The sequence below is a fragment of the Acomys russatus genome, chromosome 5, assembly GCF_903995435.1.
Source record: "Acomys russatus chromosome 5, mAcoRus1.1, whole genome shotgun sequence".
In the NCBI taxonomy this organism is placed as follows: domain Eukaryota; kingdom Metazoa; phylum Chordata; class Mammalia; order Rodentia; family Muridae; genus Acomys; species Acomys russatus.
In genome coordinates, this window is record NC_067141.1 from 19,423,935 (window position 1) to 19,441,745 (window position 17,811).

The window sequence follows — 17,811 nt, forward strand, 5'->3', positions numbered from 1 at the left end:
GCTGTTTCTAGTCCTTATGGGGTCTTGTCTCTTAATTGTGGCAGCCAGCAGTGAGGTATAGACTCATACATTGTATGTTTCCCCTAGAAGATAAACCTGTCCATCAATGTTCCACACTGGCCCAGAGAAGAATTGTAGCCTTTGTTTCCATTGGCTGACCTCTGTGGTTGACTTCCTGCTGTGTTTGTATTGCTCTGGCAACCCCAAGCAAGCTCTTAAAGTCAAATAATTAGGAAAGCAAAATCATTTGTAATTTGATGTTTATGTTAATTAGTTATAGATAGAAATGGGTGGGTGGGTGGCACTGCTGCCTTCATTGTAGATGTCATTCATTGTGCTCTGTCTTAGTTGGGCACTGTCCTGCATCCACCTGAGGCCCCTTGCTATGCACTCCTGTGGCAGTGTATATGATCAGTCCTGCAGCTCCTCCCTTAAGCCTCACTGCACAGTTGGCTATCAAGTTTCCCTTGGACAGCTAAGCACTATGCCTTAACATTGCACTCCAGACATTGTGGACATCAAGCCAGCTAACATGGAGGAATTGACAGAAGTCATCACTGCCGCTGAGTTCCACCCACACCAGTGCAATGTGTTCGTCTACAGCAGCAGCAAGGGGACCATCAGGCTGTGTGACATGCGTTCCTCTGCCCTGTGTGACCGGCATGCCAAGTGTAAGTCTTCTTAAGGAGTACCCTTGATTTCCAAAAACTAGCTGGTTGCACTGATAGAAGTCCTCCATGTCCTCTGCAGGCCTGGAGTAGAGGGAGAGACTCCCCATGGGTTATGCTAATAAAGTGGTGCTACGGCAGTATTCCTCTACCCTGACCCAGCTTACCATCTACCCTGAGCTCTCTGTGACCTGGGCCATAGCCATCAGAGTGCATTCCACTTGTGTTGTCTGTAGCCAACAGATACAATGCTGTGTGCCTGGAGTCACAGGTACACAGGAAACTGAGGTGGGATCACTTGAGGGCCAGGAGGAGACTTCATCTTAAACGGAGGGTGGGGATAAGGAATTGGAAAGATGGCTCACCTGTTACATGTGTACTGATCTTGCAGGTGACCTGAGTTTGGTTTCCACTGCCTATTTAAAGTGGCTCATAACTGCCTGTAACTTCAGCTTTATGGCAAAAACAAAACCATGCCCTTAGTCCTAACACCCTAGAGGCAAAGGCAGCAGATTTCCAGGCAAACTGTCTATATAATGAGTTTAGCCAGGGATATATTGTGAGAGCCTGTCTCAACAATAATGAAAAGCCTCCAATTCCAAGGGATTCCCCCTTCCACATACACATATACACGCACACACCTAAAATTTTTAAAATGAAAATTTTAGGGCCAGTGAGATGACTCAACAGGTAGTACTTTCTGCCAAGTCTGATGACCTTATTTTAATCCCTAGGACCTACATGGAAGAAAACTGACTACTGAAAATTCTTCTCTGACTTCCACGTGCAAGCTCCCTTCCTAAACTAAATAAATGAATGCATTTAATCTAAAAGGAGGGGGCCAATTTTAAAGCATACCACGATCTATGTTGTTCTGGTACACCATCTTAGAAAGTCCCCATGTGCAACTGTGCAGGAGAGCTTCCTGCTCTCATACTGGTGCATTCATGCAAATAGGGAAGCAACTCTTGCTCAGCCACTCTAGAAAATGTGTGTCCATCAGAAAATGACTCCCAAAGTGTGTCATAGAATGTTGTTCCTGTTACAGTCCCAGCAAAGAAGTGTTGTCAGTGTATGTAGCCTAGGTCTTCTAGATGCTGTTTCTCAGTGAACAACTTTAGGTTCCAAGAAGAGCTGTCCTTGCCAGCACGAGGCTAATTGAGTAAATGCTTAGTGTCAGCACTAGCTGGCTTCCAGTCTGTGTCCTATGCAGAGCTAGCAAACATCACAAGCTCCTGCACAGAAAAGGATGCTGGAAACTGTGGAGAAGCTTCAAGTAAAGGAAATGTATCTCCTAGCCTGAAGCATGATACTGCATGGGCATGGCTTTGTGCTGGGGGATCAAGTCTAGCCTTGGGTGGAAGGCTTCCTTCTGCTATGGGCCCCAGGTAAAGGGAACTGTTGAGCTTCTGCACACAAAGCTAGTTCTGCAGAGGAAGCAATGATACTCCTTCATTCGAGTCACAGTGGATCATACTCACTCGTTATAAAAGACTTAAACTCCTTTGTTATGTGATCTTGTCCAGTAGTCCCATTGTGTAGCTAGCCAATGTAATGTTGGATTAAGGTAGGGCTCAGTCCAGCAGTCCTGCAAGCCCTGCCCTCCAGTGAGGGACCCAGAGCACTTATGCTTCTCTACTACATTATACTCCTGCAGTGTGGGCAAATAGGTAGCGCATCATGTCCCCAGCCCAGTGTCTTGTGGGTACAAGTAGCTGCAGTTATATTCCCATGCATACTAAGGATCCTCCAGGACGATGGTCTGGGACTGTCTGGATTTGAAGGCCTGCGCCTTGTGGGTAAGCTGACAATCAGAAAGCTAGGGAGGTGAGGATGCCGATGAGCCCTCCAGCATCTCTGAGAAGCCTCTGCTGACTTTAGAATGATAGTCTCTGATTTACACAGGAGCTCAAAGTGTTCACTTTGTTTTTCAGTTTTTGAGGAGCCAGAAGACCCCAGCAGTAGATCCTTTTTCTCAGAAATAATCTCATCTATATCTGATGTCAAGTTCAGCCACAGTGGTCGGTACATGATGACCAGAGACTATCTGTCGGTGAAGGTATGGGACCTCAACATGGAGGGCAGGCCTGTCGAGACCCACCAGGTACATGAGTACCTACGAAGCAAGCTCTGCTCCTTGTATGAAAATGACTGCATCTTTGACAAGTTCGAGTGCTGCTGGAATGGTTCAGACAGGTGAGGCTGCCAGCATCGTGCCATGCTGGCATCCAGAAGTGCTGTTTCTTTCAGGATCTCTAGCAAGCCTCTCAGACTGAGTGCTACCAGGAAGGGGATCTCGATCAGATGCAGGATGCTGACAGGATTGTGCTTTCCAGGCCTTTTATTTGTCCTATGATATATTCCAGGGAAAACCAGGCATCTGAGGAGACATCACTTCACTCACAGTGCACCATGAATGTGATTACACAGATAGTGAAAGAAAGGAAGCAGGAAGTCATTTACTAGTCAAAAAGCCACCATTTAGTTGGCCTCTTTGTTTAGAGAGGTTTAAGAAACAGCCTTCAGGGCACAGCTCCCTACACTGCTCTAGAATGGTGGCTCGGTGCAGGGTAGCCTCAGGCTGCATCATATAGCTCATGCACATTCTGTACAGACCACACTGTTTTCAGGGCTACTGCAAGGTCTTTGAAATCATCCCAAAAGAAGTCATATTTCAGATGATGTTATCAGACTCTCTTAGGTCATCTTTTTGTTGTATTTCTGTTGAGAATTTAAGTAACTAGACTCCATAAAACCCTTCATAAATGGCTGGCGATGTGGTAGCAGTCTTTTTCTTCTTCCTCCTCCTCTTCTTCTACCACTCCTCCTCCTCCTCCTCCAGAGGCCAAGCACTGCAGTCCTCAGGCTTCAGCAAGCAGCATGAGCTTCATGCTAGCACCAGCTCCCAAAGTGACTTGTGAGCCCACCATAGGCCTTGAGGGACTAAGTCTGGCAGTGCAGCCAACTTATCCTGAGCCTGGGGATCCTCTGCTTTTACAGTAAGCAGCCTGTATTTTATACCTCCTTCTTCTAGGTTCCCAGAAAGCATTCATTTATCTTTTAAAACTCCATGAGAAACATGCAAGGCTGCCTCAACCACCCTTCTCACTCCACAGCTCTCAGGACTCTTCCTTAACAGGAGGCATTTATTAAGTATATTCAAGAAAATGTTATCACAGACAACAGAAACAACTGGATTTCTAAGAATCTCTTTTTGTTGTTTGTTTTTACTTGGGTTGGCAGGTCTGATGTATCTATCCTAGGCTGGCCTCACCTCAAGATTTAGTTGAGGATGTCTTTGAACTCCTGATCCTACTGCCTACACCTCCAGTGTGCTGGAATTACAGATGTGTTGCCTCACCCAACTTGTATGGTACTGGGAATCCACCCAGGGTTTCATGTATTCTAGGCAAACACTCGACCAACAAAGTAATATCCCTTCCTCCTCAGCTCTTTTTATTTTTGGCAGAAGTTCTTATTTTGTAGTTTAGAAGGCCTTGAACTAAATCCTTTTACCTCAGCCCCTGAGTGCTGGGTTTAGTGGTGTATACTACAACACCTGGCATAATGTGTAAGGATTAAATGATTAGTAAGAGATTAGTCCAGTACAGTAATAGATTAGTACAGAAAGTAGCAGATTATAAAATAAGAATATTTGAAATAGTTACAGAGTAAAGGACAGAACATAAAAGCTGAACAATGATCTAGGAATTCTAGCACAAACAGCTTTTAAAAATGAAAGATACAGCCAGGCATGATGGCGCACACCTTTAATCCCAGCACTCGGGAGGCAGAGGCAGGTGGATCACTGTGAATTCGAGCCCCAAAATACAAAGAGCCGGGGAACGTGAAAGTTAAGCAATACGGAGACAGCCAGGCGTGGTGGCACATGCCTGTAATCCCAGCATTCAAGGAGGCAGAGTCAGGCGGATCTATGTGAGTTTGAGGCTTGGTCTACAAAGTGAGCCCAAGGCTACACAGAGAGACCTTGTCTCAAAAAAAAAAAAAAAAGAAAAAGAAAGAAAGAAAGAAAAGAAAAAGAAGGAGGAGGAGGAAAAGAAAAGAAATGGAGGCATCATAGCGTGCGCTTGTAACATCAACACTGGGAAGCTGAGGCCCTGTGCTACATACCAAGACCCTGCCCTGTCTCTAAAATGACAGCAGTGTACTGAGGCTGCAGTGATGGCTCAGTGGTTAAGAGCACTGTCTGCTCTTCCAGAGGACCCCAATTCAGTTGCCAGGCAGCTCACAGACATCTGCAACTCTAGCTCCAGGAGAGTGACGACCATTTTCTGGCCTTCTTGGGCCATAGGCACACACATGGTGCGTATGCATACATGCAAGTAAAACATCCCTAGCACATAATTTTTTAAATTAAAAAAAATGTATATACACACACACACAAAGAGAGAGAAGATATGATATGCCATACACCAAGTGCGAGGAGTCTCAAACTCTTCAACTATGGAAAGGCAGTGCTAAAATTTTTCTCTGGGGGATAGAGAGATTGCTCAGCGGTTAGGAACATTAGCTGCTCTTCCAGAGGTCCTGAGTTCAATTCCCAGCAACCACATGGTGGTTCACAACCATCTGTAATGTAATCTGATTCTCTCTTCTGGTGTGCATGAAAACAGCGCTCATATTTATAAATAAATAAATAAATAAATCTTTCTCTGTATTGTTAGTACATCTAATTCAAATGTGATGTCCAGAAGTTTTCAGCAGCTCATCCAGGAACCACAAAACTCCAGCAAAATGAGTGCAGAGATAGCCTGTCCACATCATAGATGAATTACAGGATACCAGAAGTAAGGACCTTTAAAAGCGGTCTATAAAAGAAGGCATACTCTACATAAAGAACAGGCTGATGCTGAGAACATACTTCTCCACAGAACTGTCCTGTGTGACACCAGAATCTGAGACGCTCATGGTTTCATAAAAGGGTTTGTGTGCCAGGCGGTGGTGGCGCACGCCTTTAATCCCAGCACTCAGGAAGCAGAGGCAGGTGGATCACTGTGAGTTCGAGGCCAGCCTGGTCTACAAAGCTAGTCCAGGACAGCCAAGGCTACACAGAGAAACTCTGTCTTGAAAAACCAAAAAAGAAAAAAGAAAGGGTTTTGTTTCTGGTTTGGCTCACAAATTTAGCAACTGAGAGTCGTAGATGAGGTAGCCTCATGTGTTCGGCCTCTAATGACTACCACATATCAGGTGTCAAGAGAGCTCTCATAGCAAAAGAAAGAAAAGAACAAGTGAAGCCACACTCGCTTTCTGCTCCCACAGTACTAACTCATTTCAAGGGTTAGAAAACCCTCTACTTCTAGCAAAAGCTCTGGAGTAAGAGTTGAAGGTCACCACAGGATGTCTTTCAGCAGGACAGAGATCCGGGTGAGCAGCATGGCTGCCAGTTGAAACTACAACTGATGCCTTGTGACCTCATGGAAGAAACTGTATTAACTTGTCCCAGGCAGGCAAAAATCAAGACCCTCCCCACACTGTAATAAATAAGGCCTGAGTGTTTAAAAGCTGGAAGAAAATCCAGGGAGCACCTTTGCAAGGAGAAGGGAGAGCTTCTGAAACAAGGCCTCAGAATCCCAAGTCTAGAGGGAAAACATTACAGAATCTGACTACATTAAAAATAATAGCATGAGCTAGGTGTGGTGGCACATGCCTTTAATCCCAGTACTCAGGCAGAGGTCGGCAGATCTCTGTGAGTTCAAGGACAACCTGATCTACAAAGCAAGTCCAGGACAGCCAAGGCTACACAGAAAAACCCTGTCTCAGAAAAAAATTTTGAAAACAATAGCATGAGGCTGGACAGATAGTTCAGTGCCTTAGAGTGCTGACTGCTCTTGCAAGAGTCTAGTTCACTTCCCAGCACCCACTTGGCAGTTTAAAACTACTTGGAACTCAACTACCTGGGAATCAATGCTCTTTCCACAGGCTCCTGCATACATATGATGTGTGCACACATACATAAAATAATAATAAAATACTTTAAAATTAAAGAATAGGCAGCAAGAATTAGTGGTGTGCATTTTCAGTCCCAGCACTGAGGAGGCAGAGGCAGATTTCTATCAAAGACAACCAAGTCCAGATGTACAAACCCTGTCTCAAAAAACAGGGCTGGAGAGATGGTTCAGTGGTTAAGAGCACTGTCTGTTCTAGGGTACTTTCCATGCAAGCATGAGGACATGAGTTTGCAGCTCCAGATCCACCTAAAAGCCACACATGTCAGTGCACAGCTGTAATAGCTAAATCAGTGAGTCCAGGTTTAGTGAGAGACTGCCTAAAAACCTTAAGGTAGAGGGTGGGAAAGTGACACAGCAGTTAAAAACACTTTCTTAGCCAGGCATGGTGGTACACACCTTTAATCCCACAGGAGGCAGAGGCAGGCGGATCTCTGAGTTCAAGGCCAGCCTGGCCTACAGAGTGAGTCTAGGACAGCCGGGGCTGTTACACAGAGAAACCCTGTCTTGAAAAAACAAATTTACTTTCTTTTTTCCAGAGGAACCATGTCCAGTTCTAGGGAGGTCTGAAGTCCCCTCTGGCCCCTAGGTAACAGTTGATGCACAGATTGACTTACTCACAGGCAAAACACCCACACACATGAACTTAAGAAAAGAAAAGAAGCCAGGCATGGTTGTGCAAGCCTTTAATCCCAGCACTTGGGAGGCAAAGGCAGGCGGATTGCTGTGAGTTTGAGGCCAGCCTGGTCTACAAAGCGAGTTCAGGACAGCCACGGCTACACAGAGATACCCTGTCTCAAAAAAAAAAACCAAGAAAAGAAAAGAAATGGAGTGATTGAGAAAAAGACATGAGATCAACCAGTGGCCTCCAAGTACACATATACAGACAAAAAACAAGAACTGTGGAGATAAATGTCCATAGTATATGAAAAACTACAAGTTTAAAAGAGAGTGGCTACCAGGTATGGTGTGCATACCTTTAAGCTTAGCACTCAAGAGACAAAGGCGGGTGGCTTTCTGAGTTGAAGGTCACCCTGCTCTGTATGGTGAGTTCCAGGCCAGTAGAGCAAATAAGACCTGCCTCAGAATCAAAGAAAAATTAATAATGATGATGATGGTGACTGCTAGTTCAATTTTGGGGGAGGAAAGGAAACAAAAAACAAAGACACAGTAGGAATGAACAGAATGGAACATAAAGTGCCAAAGAAGAATGAGGGCCAGTGGCATTACCTCCTGTGGTACTCTGGTAACATCAAGTACTGAGAAGATCTTGCACACAAAGACAAGAAAGCCTAGAAACTTCAGTATCCACCAGCCTGCTTATTGGCCACTGGGGAGCACACAGCTAAGTTGTCCTTGTGTGGAATAGTAAAAGGTACTAGGCATCAGTGAAATAGACTGCCTGGATCACAGAATTAGTAGCAGGGCTGAAGATATAGCTAAGTGGTACAACATCTGCTGAATATGTAGAGGTCCTGAAATTGGAATCCTAGCAACACAAAAAGTATGTAACTCTTCAAAGTAGAGCTGCACAGAAGTTACACCCATTTATTTGAAGAGAGATTGGCTTTCTGGAAATTGTGGTAGGTTTCCTTCTAGAGGGTACTTTGTAGAATTTAACCATCTCAGATGACTTCAGCTAACAGTCTTTATTGTGTGAAATACTGCCAACACATCACCAAAAATATGCAAAGTTCCAAGTAATGTTTGCTCAGTCCAATCATTTCCTACAGTCTTTCCTCCATTTTCTCGATCAGATCTTCTCCCATGGGTCCCAATGAAGTGGAGTAGTCTTTGGTATAGTCTCTGTCAATGGCCTTGGGTAGAGGCAAACTTGACCCATGCTACTATGATTCTCTTGCTGTACCCAGGTGCCAGGTAGGCCAGGAGATGGCCACTTGAGTGCAGGCACTATCCATCCTAATAAATGATACCTGCTGTTTATTGTTACAGCGCACCAGCAGCTCACACCCATGCTCATAAGATCCTTCCTTCTCCTGAGAGACATTTTTGGTTGCTCTGTGCTCTCAATGTTTGTTGCAGGTGTTGTTGCCTCTACACCCTGTGCTTTCATAAGCATTTCACTCCATGTGGAAATAAACTGGAGAGGAGAGTGGCGCCTGTCCTACAAACACGGTCCTGCACACTCACTTCATGTGCTATCTCCAGCCCCTCTGGTACCACTTATTCCTGTGTTTAAACAGTACATTGGAATGGACAAGTATAGCAGTGTACAAGGTTTTTCTCTGTTTGGGGTTAGGCTAACCAGATGCTAAAATATTTACAGGCAGGTAGGAAGAGCCCTGCGTAGTACAGTTACTTGAAGGACTTAGGCATTGTAAAGAGCACTAGCCATGCTGCTATAAGACAGCAATATAGGTTAGAATAGGAGCCAGAGAACTCAAGGGTTTCTGAGGAGAAGACAAAGGTTGGTTGGTCTTCACTTGCTGCAGAAGTTAGAGGGTAGCGGGAGAAGCGTTTTGTTTTTGAACCGGTATTATGTATTGTACAGCCCGGCCTGGCCTCTAACTGCCGTATGGGTAGACATGTTGGCACATATCTGTATGCCCTGCACTTACAGGAAAATCAAGAGTTTGGGATCATACTCTGCTACATAGCAAGGTTAAGACCAGCCTCTGCTACATGAAATCTTGTCTCTAAACACAAAACAAAATAGGGGAGACATCCTCACTGTATGACAGCTGCCTGTAATCCAACACCAGGATGGCAGACCGAGATCTCTGGGGCAAACTGGACAGCTAGACTATTAAAGTCAGGGCACTCCGATTCAGTGAGAAATCCTGCCTCAGTAAAGTGGAACTTAATTAAGGAAGAAGCTGTCAGCCTCAGGCCTAAATGCACACATGCACTTAAACAACTTGCAAACCACATACACATTCCAAAACATAAAAAATAGGAATGCCCCCTTCCAAAGTTATAGATCAAATTATGACAGCCTCCCGCCTCAGCTGTCTGGGTGCTAGAATTACAGATAGGTACCATCCACTGTACCTGGTTTTGAAAGAAACTTAGAAATTAGCAGACAAGGTGGCTCACACTTGTAATCCCAGCATTTGGGGAGGCAGAGGCAGGTGAATCTCTGTGAGTTTGAGGCCAGCCTGGTCTACAAAGTGAGTCCAGGACAGCCAGGGCTGTTACACAGAGAAACCCTGTCTCAAAAAACCAGAAAGGAAAAAAAGGGGGGGGGGGGGCGGTGGGGACAAGTTTGCAGGGGATCTGACATTCTCTTCTAGCCTTTGGGAGCATGTATTTAAAATTATGGATCCATTCCTTTTTTTAACTTGGACATCAAATGTGAAAGTCACTGAAGAATCTGCACTACATTTCTTTCCTGATAATGTAGACATTGGGGCCTATGGAGGGTCCGTGGTTCATGCTATTGCCCTGGGTGCTTCCTCTTACTCTGCTGGGTGCTCAGTGTTCCCTTTTCTCTCTTGAACAGTGCCATAATGACGGGGTCCTACAACAACTTCTTTAGAATGTTTGATAGAAACACTCGGAGGGATGTTACACTGGAAGCCTCAAGAGAGAACAGCAAACCCCGAGCCAGCCTGAAGCCCCGGAAAGTATGTACAGGGGGGAAGAGAAAGAAAGACGAAATTAGCGTGGACAGTTTGGACTTCAATAAGAAGATCCTTCACACAGCCTGGCACCCCATGGAGAGCATTATCGCTGTAGCAGCCACCAATAACTTGTATATATTCCAGGACAAAATTAATTAAGGGAACTGACTGGAGGACCAAGTGTTGTCTTACATAGTTAAGCCGGTTGTTTTCCTGTCAGAGAAAAGGCATTGTCCTCTCCATTGAGAATAGTGATGCGCTTCTACTTCCCGCCTAGACACAGGAGAAGAAGGGGTCTCAGCTGGAGGCTTGGGAGAGAGGAGTGCCGCTGCTGAAGGGAAAACCTACTCGAAGCTGAATTGGTGGACTTTGCTCAAATAAAGGCCATTACTCAAATGTATTTATTTAAGTCTGAGCGTTCCTTTCCAATTTATAGACCAAAAAACTAACATCTGAGAGGAAAAAAAAATCTCATCCCATCTCTGTCCAGCTCTTCCCTCTGTCTCTACCATCCATCCCTGGGCCTTAAGCTGCACATGGTGTGGCCACTACCCACGTTCCTCTGGCCCAGGAGCCCAGTGGGCTGTGTCACTGCTGGTGTGTAGACACGGCCGAGCAGGCTCAGGCAGCTCTGCTCACCCACTGTTCCTGCCATCACATCTTCTGTGGAGCTACTTAATAAACACAACACACTGTGAAGTGTTTTTAACCCAAAGCCAGTGTTGTCTTTTTATTTGTTTCAGTTGCACATAATGAAATTATTCAGGATATTATACTTTGGAACAAATTGAGGACTTTTTTTCTTGTGGCAGAACGGTTGAGTTAGTTGATTCTAAATGTAACCATCCCAGATTGCCACTTGGTTTCTGTAGAAACGCCATCTGGGAAAGCCATAATTGAGTTCACCTCTGAAAAAGAAAATTACGTGAAAGAGCAACAGAATTGCTGCTGTCAGATTAACACCTGGTTTAAAGTAGGCCCCAGAGTCACCACAATTAACGTGTATGTACTTTTTTTAAAGTACTTTGAAGAAAACATTTTTAAAATAGTGCTAAATTATGTGCATACCAGATTTTATACAGTACCTCGATCAGCAGAACTCAAGAACTGCAGTTGGTATGATTCCACCAGTACCTGTGGTTCATCTTAAAACATCTTGGATGTCGGGTGAAGATTTTCTGACAAGTAATATAAAAGTTTAAAAAAGAAAGGAATGGAAAATATAAAAGTATCAAGCCGGGCGTGGTGGCGTACGCCTTTAATCCCAGCACTCGGGAGGCAGAGGCAGGTGGATCGCTGTGAGTTCAGGCCAGCCTGGTCTACAAAGTGAATCCAGAACAGCCAAGGCTACACAGAGAAATCGTGTCTCGAAAAAACAAACAAAAAAGAAATATAAAAGTACCAACACTTGGTCAAGACTTAGCAGGCAGATGGATCTTTGAGATCGAAGCCAGCCTGTTCTACACAGAGAAACCCTGTCTCAGAAGGAAAAAGAAGTACCAACACTTAGTGTTTCCATGGGATTCAAGCAATGAGCTACTGCAGGACAAGGAGCAGGGCCTGAGCCTGCCAAGATAGGAAGGCGTGCTGGTGACTTCTGTTCTGCCACTTCTGTTCACACTGAGTTAGAAGCTAAGAACTTACAGGTACTTCTATTTAAGTATTCGCTGTAGGCCGGGCGGTGGTGACACACGCCTTTAATCCCAGCATTCGGGAGGCAAAGGCAGGTGGGTCGCTGTGAGTTTGAGGCCAGCCTGGTCTACAAAGCGAGTCCAGGACAGTCAAAGCTAAACAGAGAGACCCTGTCTCAGGGAGGGGGGGTGGTATTCACTGTACTCTGTACAAAGCAGGGTAGCACATGCCCCTAATCCCTGCAACCAGGAGGTGGGAACAGACATAACCTGGTTTCCAGGCCAACCTAGTCTACATACTGAATGTTGGGAGCCAGGTATGGTGGTGCACACCTGTAATCCTAGCATTATGGGAGACAGAAACAAGCAGATCTCTTGAGTTTGAGGCCAGCCTGGTCTACAAAGTGAGTCCAGGAGAGCCAAGGCTACACAGAGAAACCTTGTCTTGAAAGGGAAAAAAAAAAAAATGGGTGTAGTAGTGCACATCTTTAACCCCAAGCACTCAGGAAGCTAAGGCAGGCAGATCTCAGAGATTAAGGCCAGCCTGGTCTACATAGTTCCAGGACTGTTACAAAGAAATAATGTCCTGGATGTTTTGTTCTTGTTCTTTGGTTTTTCGAGACAGGGTTTCTCTGTGTAGCCTTGGTGGCACACACCTTTAATCCCAGCACACAGGAGGCAGAGAATGGTGGATCTCATGAGTTCCAGCCAGCCAGGACTACATACTGAGACGCTGTCTCAAATTTTTTCAGTTAATTAAGAGAGGCTGAAGAAATGACTCAGCACTTAACAGGGTGCTACTCTTGCAGAAGACCTTGATTCATTTCCCAGAACTTACATGTGGCTCACAACCTGCTGTAATTCCCAGTTCCAGGGATTCAGTGCCCTGGATATACCTAGTATCCATATGCATATACATAAACTCAAGTTAATCTCTTATACAAAGAAAATAAAAGATCTTTTAAATTTTTTAATTAAATTTTTTCTGCTGGGTGGTGATGTCACACACCTTTTTTTATTTGTTTGTTTGCCGAGACAGGGTTTCTCTGTGTATTCTTGGCTGTCCTGGACTCACAGAGATCCACCTGCCTCTGCCTCCTGAGTACGGGGATTAAAGGTATGCACCACCACACCCAGCCTGGTGTCACACACCGTTAATCCCAGCACTCTTGGCAGATCTCTAAATTTGAGGCCAGCCTAGTCTACAAAATAAGTTCTAGATTAGCTAGGGCTATACAGAGAAACCCTGTCTCAAAAAACCAAACAATTAAAATTATTTTTTTCTAAAGTTTTATTTCTATGATCCAGTTGTACATCAGTCATGCCGTGTGACAAGGCATTGATAGTTGCACCCATCAGCTGCCGTAAAACAGATTCCAAGTGGAAACTATATGCCTTTGGTCCTGGGACAGTTTTCCAGCTGTTCAAAGTGGAGAAATGCTGGATGCCTGCCTGACACTGTTCTGTGCTGTTAGTCTTGGGTTCTGGCCCAGCTGCTATACCTGGAAAATCTTCCTGTGCTGAGCTTAGGGTGGCAGCTGGCTTCTAGCCAGACATCACACAGTTTTCCTTAGCTGAGGGCCTACCATGGGAGCCCCACTCATAGTGAGACCTACTGCTGTGTGCCTGACACCTGCTCTGGGCCAGTGCTGATAGACCCCGTCTCAGCTGCCATGCTTTTTAAAAGTCTGAAGAGCCAAGGTTCCTGTGCGGATTAACGCAGCAGCTAGCTGCTAGTCCTTGGATGCCTTCACACTAATGCACATAAAATAAAAGTAAATTAATTATTTTTTTTAAATGGAAACTACCTAAATTACCCATAGCAGACAGGAGCCTACACTGTCATAACAACAGAAGTCCTAAAAGAGGTGTCGTGAAATAAAGTGTTATGTTGAGAAGTATCGTGCAGGAGGCTTTTTATTCTGATTTTCTGACTGTTTTGTGATGATGAACAAGTAAAGTGATACTTTGGCGGCAATCCTGAGCTGATGTGTGACAGAAGACAGTACGCTCAGTTTGCAGTTGCTTGAAAATGCTTGTTTCTCCAGGCAGGGGTGATGCCTGCACAGGCAGAGTCTGGGGCTGGGCTGGTCTACAGAGTGAGTTCCTGGACAGCCAGGGCTACACAGAGAAACCCTGTCTTGGTGGGGGGGGGGGGGGGGGGGGGGAGGAAAAAAAAAGAAAGAAAGAAATTGCAAGGTTTTGATTTTGCAAAGCTTGTGGTATTTGAGTCTTGGACATTTCAAGCGCAAAGCGTCAACTGCCCCACCACTCAGACCTCAGGCCACGCAGCACGGCTTGAGCAGCATGGCTTCTGGCTCTTACGGCAGGAGGGCATATACAATGGCCCAACACCAAATGCTACCCTGGGAGGGCACAGCTAAGAATGGGAGGTAGGAGCATCCACAGACCAGAGGATCGGTGACTTGTCTCGGCTCAATTCCACCATCACAGTGATGCTCATTTTCAGGTTTTGGGGTAAATTGGGTGTTGTAGTGAATGCCCGTACTTGGCTGAGGCAAACGCATCTCAGCGAGTTTGATGCCAGCAGGATATACAATGAAATTTTGTCTTTAAAGGGGGGGATGGGGCCAGGCATGGTGGCGCACGCCTTTAATCCCAGCACTCGGGAGGCAGAGGCAGGCGGATCTCTGTGAGTTCGAGGCCAGCCTGGTCTACAAAGTGAGTCTAGGACAGCCAAGGCTACACAGAGAAACCGTGTCTCGAAAAACCAAAAAAAGGGGGGGGGAGGGGTGAGTGGGGGATAGGAAGGTTGAAAGTGGCACAAGCCTTTAAGCTCAGTGCTCTGGGATGCAGAGGCAAGCAGATGTCTAAATTTCAGGTCTGCCTCATCAACATAGTGAGTTCCCAGCCAGCCAGGATTACATAGAGAGACCATGTCTCAAAGCAAACCCTTTTAGAGTCTCTTTATCCCAGGCCAGCCTCAAACTCACTATGTAAACAAAGGATGGCTCTGAACCACCACCCCTGGTTCATGTGATGCTGGGCCAGGGCTTCATGCGTGCCAGGTGAGCACTGCCAACTGAGCTACATGCCCCAGACCTTCTGTTTCATCTTGCTGTTTCCCACAGCTGGCTTGAACCTTCCACTTCCACACGCCAAGAATCGGGACTACAGGCAGGTAAACGTCTTGTCCTACTTCTGACCCTTGCAATTGTTTCTTGAATGTGCTTTGAGTTTTCAGACAACCTATTTTTATGCAGAGGGTGGTTCCACCCATCCCTTCACAGAACTTCTCCAGTCTCTCTCCACAGCAGCTCAAGGGCACAGTTCTGACCGGATGGCATGTGCTCAGAATCTACATTCCAGAAATGTCCCTGGCAATTCTGCTGCTGCTGGCCCAGGACCACCATTTCTTTTGCTTTCCTGTGGAACAACTGGACAGGAGTCACAGCACATTCAGCTTCCGTGGTGTCAGCGTAACATTGTCTCAGTCTAAACATAAAGCTTTGGTTTTCCTGGTTCTTAAATGCCCTTTGTCTAGGAGCACAGTGCATTATTTCTTCTTGTCTGCCAGTCTTTTGTCTCTCATGATCTTGACTATTTTGAGGAGTACAGACAGTTGTTTCATAGAATCTCCTTCAATTTAGCTCTGTCTAGTTTTGTCTAATGATTAAATTACAATTATGCATTTGGGTAAAAACATAAAAACAAAACAACAAAAAACCTGATGTGGCCTCAGCATCAAACCAGCAGTTGACATACCTACCAAGTTTCTTTAGCATACAGCTACTATTTCCGACTAAGCATTTCACAGGGAAAAGATGAGAACATCTTTTTAAAAATAATAATAATAATAAATTTAAAAAATAGGCCCAGGGATAGATAGAACTCATCAGGCTTATCCACAAAACCATCCTGCTGGCCCCAGAATATCTCTTCTTGCTCCAGGCTATCAATGATTTCCATCGGTAAATTAGCAGATAATCCCCTCCTTCTGTATTAACCTTTATTCTGTTAGGAAGAATGCTCTTATCTAGCCACATGTGTGGATTGAAGGGTACCTGCTTTATGCTGTGGGCAAAAAAGCATTATACAGTCATGAGCTCACAACTCACATGGTCCACACGCTCAGTTTGGCCAGCAAGGAGCCATTCAGGATGGGCACACAGGGGTCTCTATCTTCCCTTTCTGGCAAGTTCTAGACTCATCTTCCCCCAATCAGTGACCTCCCCAGTGAGCCAGGCTTTTTCATTAGAGTGTTAACACTAAGTGTAGGATCTGCTATTTAGTGTGTCCCACCATAGGCTTCAAGCAGCCTACTCCAACCTGATTTCTTCGTAAATCAGATAAAACCCTGGGCTTTTATTACCCTTTACTTTCTTGCTCAGTATTAATATATACAGCCTAATTTCATAGTGCAGTCTCTTATTTAAAAAAAAAAAAAACAACAACAACACTTTACCAAAAGCAAGAAACACCTGGTTTTTACTATCCCATCCTTGTAGGATCTAGTCCAGGTATTGCTTGCCAGATACTGGGCTCCTGTTGTCTCCCAACCCCTACAGCATGCTTGTAACTCAGGTAAGTACCCTTCTTGTGTACCTGAATGACAGTGACACACCACTGTCAGTTCTAACAGTCTGCCCTAACCCCTCCCATCCACCCTTCCTATGCCCATCACATCGCATTCGTTTCTGACTTTTTCACCTCAGATTTTGGCACACAAAAAGGAAATGTATGACATTGTCTTCAGCTCTTCTCCTAAGGATGAATACTTTTGGTTTGAGCAGTACTGCGGGCTCAGCTTCAGGTGGCATCAGCTGGATCTGGAAGACTATGAGGATGGGTCAGAAGGGTGAGCTGACCAGCATGCTTCCCGGCCACTGACTTGCCGGTGGGCTCCTCTACTGGACAGTTGGCTTCTTCCCAGCATGAAGTCTGGGGTCTAAGAGAAAGTGTTCCAACAGAAAAGTAGCAGCTGTCATTAAATCTGGATGGACCCAAGAACTGGGCCTCCTCACTTCTTCCTTGTCTTCATTAACTTGTCCAGAGTTCCCATGGAGGGAGCACACCCCATCAGAAACCATAGGGAGTGAACCTGTTTTAGAACAATCAGATTTCTGTCTCTGTCTCCTTTCACTCAGCTTCATCATTCTTTTGGCAGTCATATTTTGCTTGCATTTTTTTAATGTGTTATTTGCTATATCCTGGGAATCAATCAGGTCCCTGGTTTTTTGTTTGGTTGGTCCTGGACTCTTTGTAGACCAGACTGGCCTTGAACTCACAGCGATCCACCTGCCTCTGCCTCCTGAGTGCTGGGATTACAGGTGTGCGCCACCACGCCTGGCTGGTCCTTGTATATTAGTACTGTATTGAATCAATACAGTACCTTGTATTCCTTTGTCTGTGCCATGGCTTCATGAACCAGCCTTTCTCTAACACACTACCTTAAAGGCTTAAATATCTTCATATTCTTGTGCTTGCTTATTTTGAATCTGTGTTGTTTAAGATAGCACTTTACTGGGGCTGGAGATTGCTCAACAGTTAAGAGCACTGGCTGCTCTTCCAGAGGACCCAGGTTCAATTTCCAATACCCACACGGCAGTTTACAACTGTAACTACAGTTCCAGAGGATCTGACACATAGGCAGGCAAAACACCAATGCACATAAAATAACAAAAAAAATTTTAAGATAGTACTTCCCTATTTGGCCTAGACTGGCCTCAGTGTTGTGGTCCCCCTGCCTCAGCTCTCAAGTGCTGGAATGGGGACACGAGCCACTACACCTGGCTAATTTTGTAACTCTTGAGGTCTTCAGGGGAAAGTTCTGGCATTTCCAAAAAAAAGTACTTAGGCTGGTTTTTTGTTTTGTTTTCTTAGATTTTTTTGTTGTTGTTATGTTTTGTTTTCGAGACAGGGCCACTCTGTTGTTAGCTTTGGCTGTCCTAGACTCACTTAGTAGACCAGGCTGGCCTTAAACACACAGTGATCCACCTGC

At 45.2% G+C, this 17,811-nt stretch overlaps 1 protein-coding gene across 1 annotated transcript in view; it reads left to right on the top strand.

The window, feature by feature from the left end:
• Positions 1-10,933, top strand: part of Ppp2r2d (protein phosphatase 2 regulatory subunit Bdelta) — a 33,101-nt gene extending 22,168 nt beyond the window's left edge. Inside the window, exons 7-9 of the mRNA XM_051145521.1 lie at positions 507-671; positions 2,603-2,864; positions 10,098-10,933. Coding sequence (XP_051001478.1) covers positions 507-671; positions 2,603-2,864; positions 10,098-10,377 — 707 coding nt within the window. The 3' untranslated portion in view covers positions 10,378-10,933. The remainder of the gene's footprint in view (positions 1-506; positions 672-2,602; positions 2,865-10,097) is intronic.
• The last annotated feature ends 6,878 nt before the right edge of the window (positions 10,934-17,811 follow it).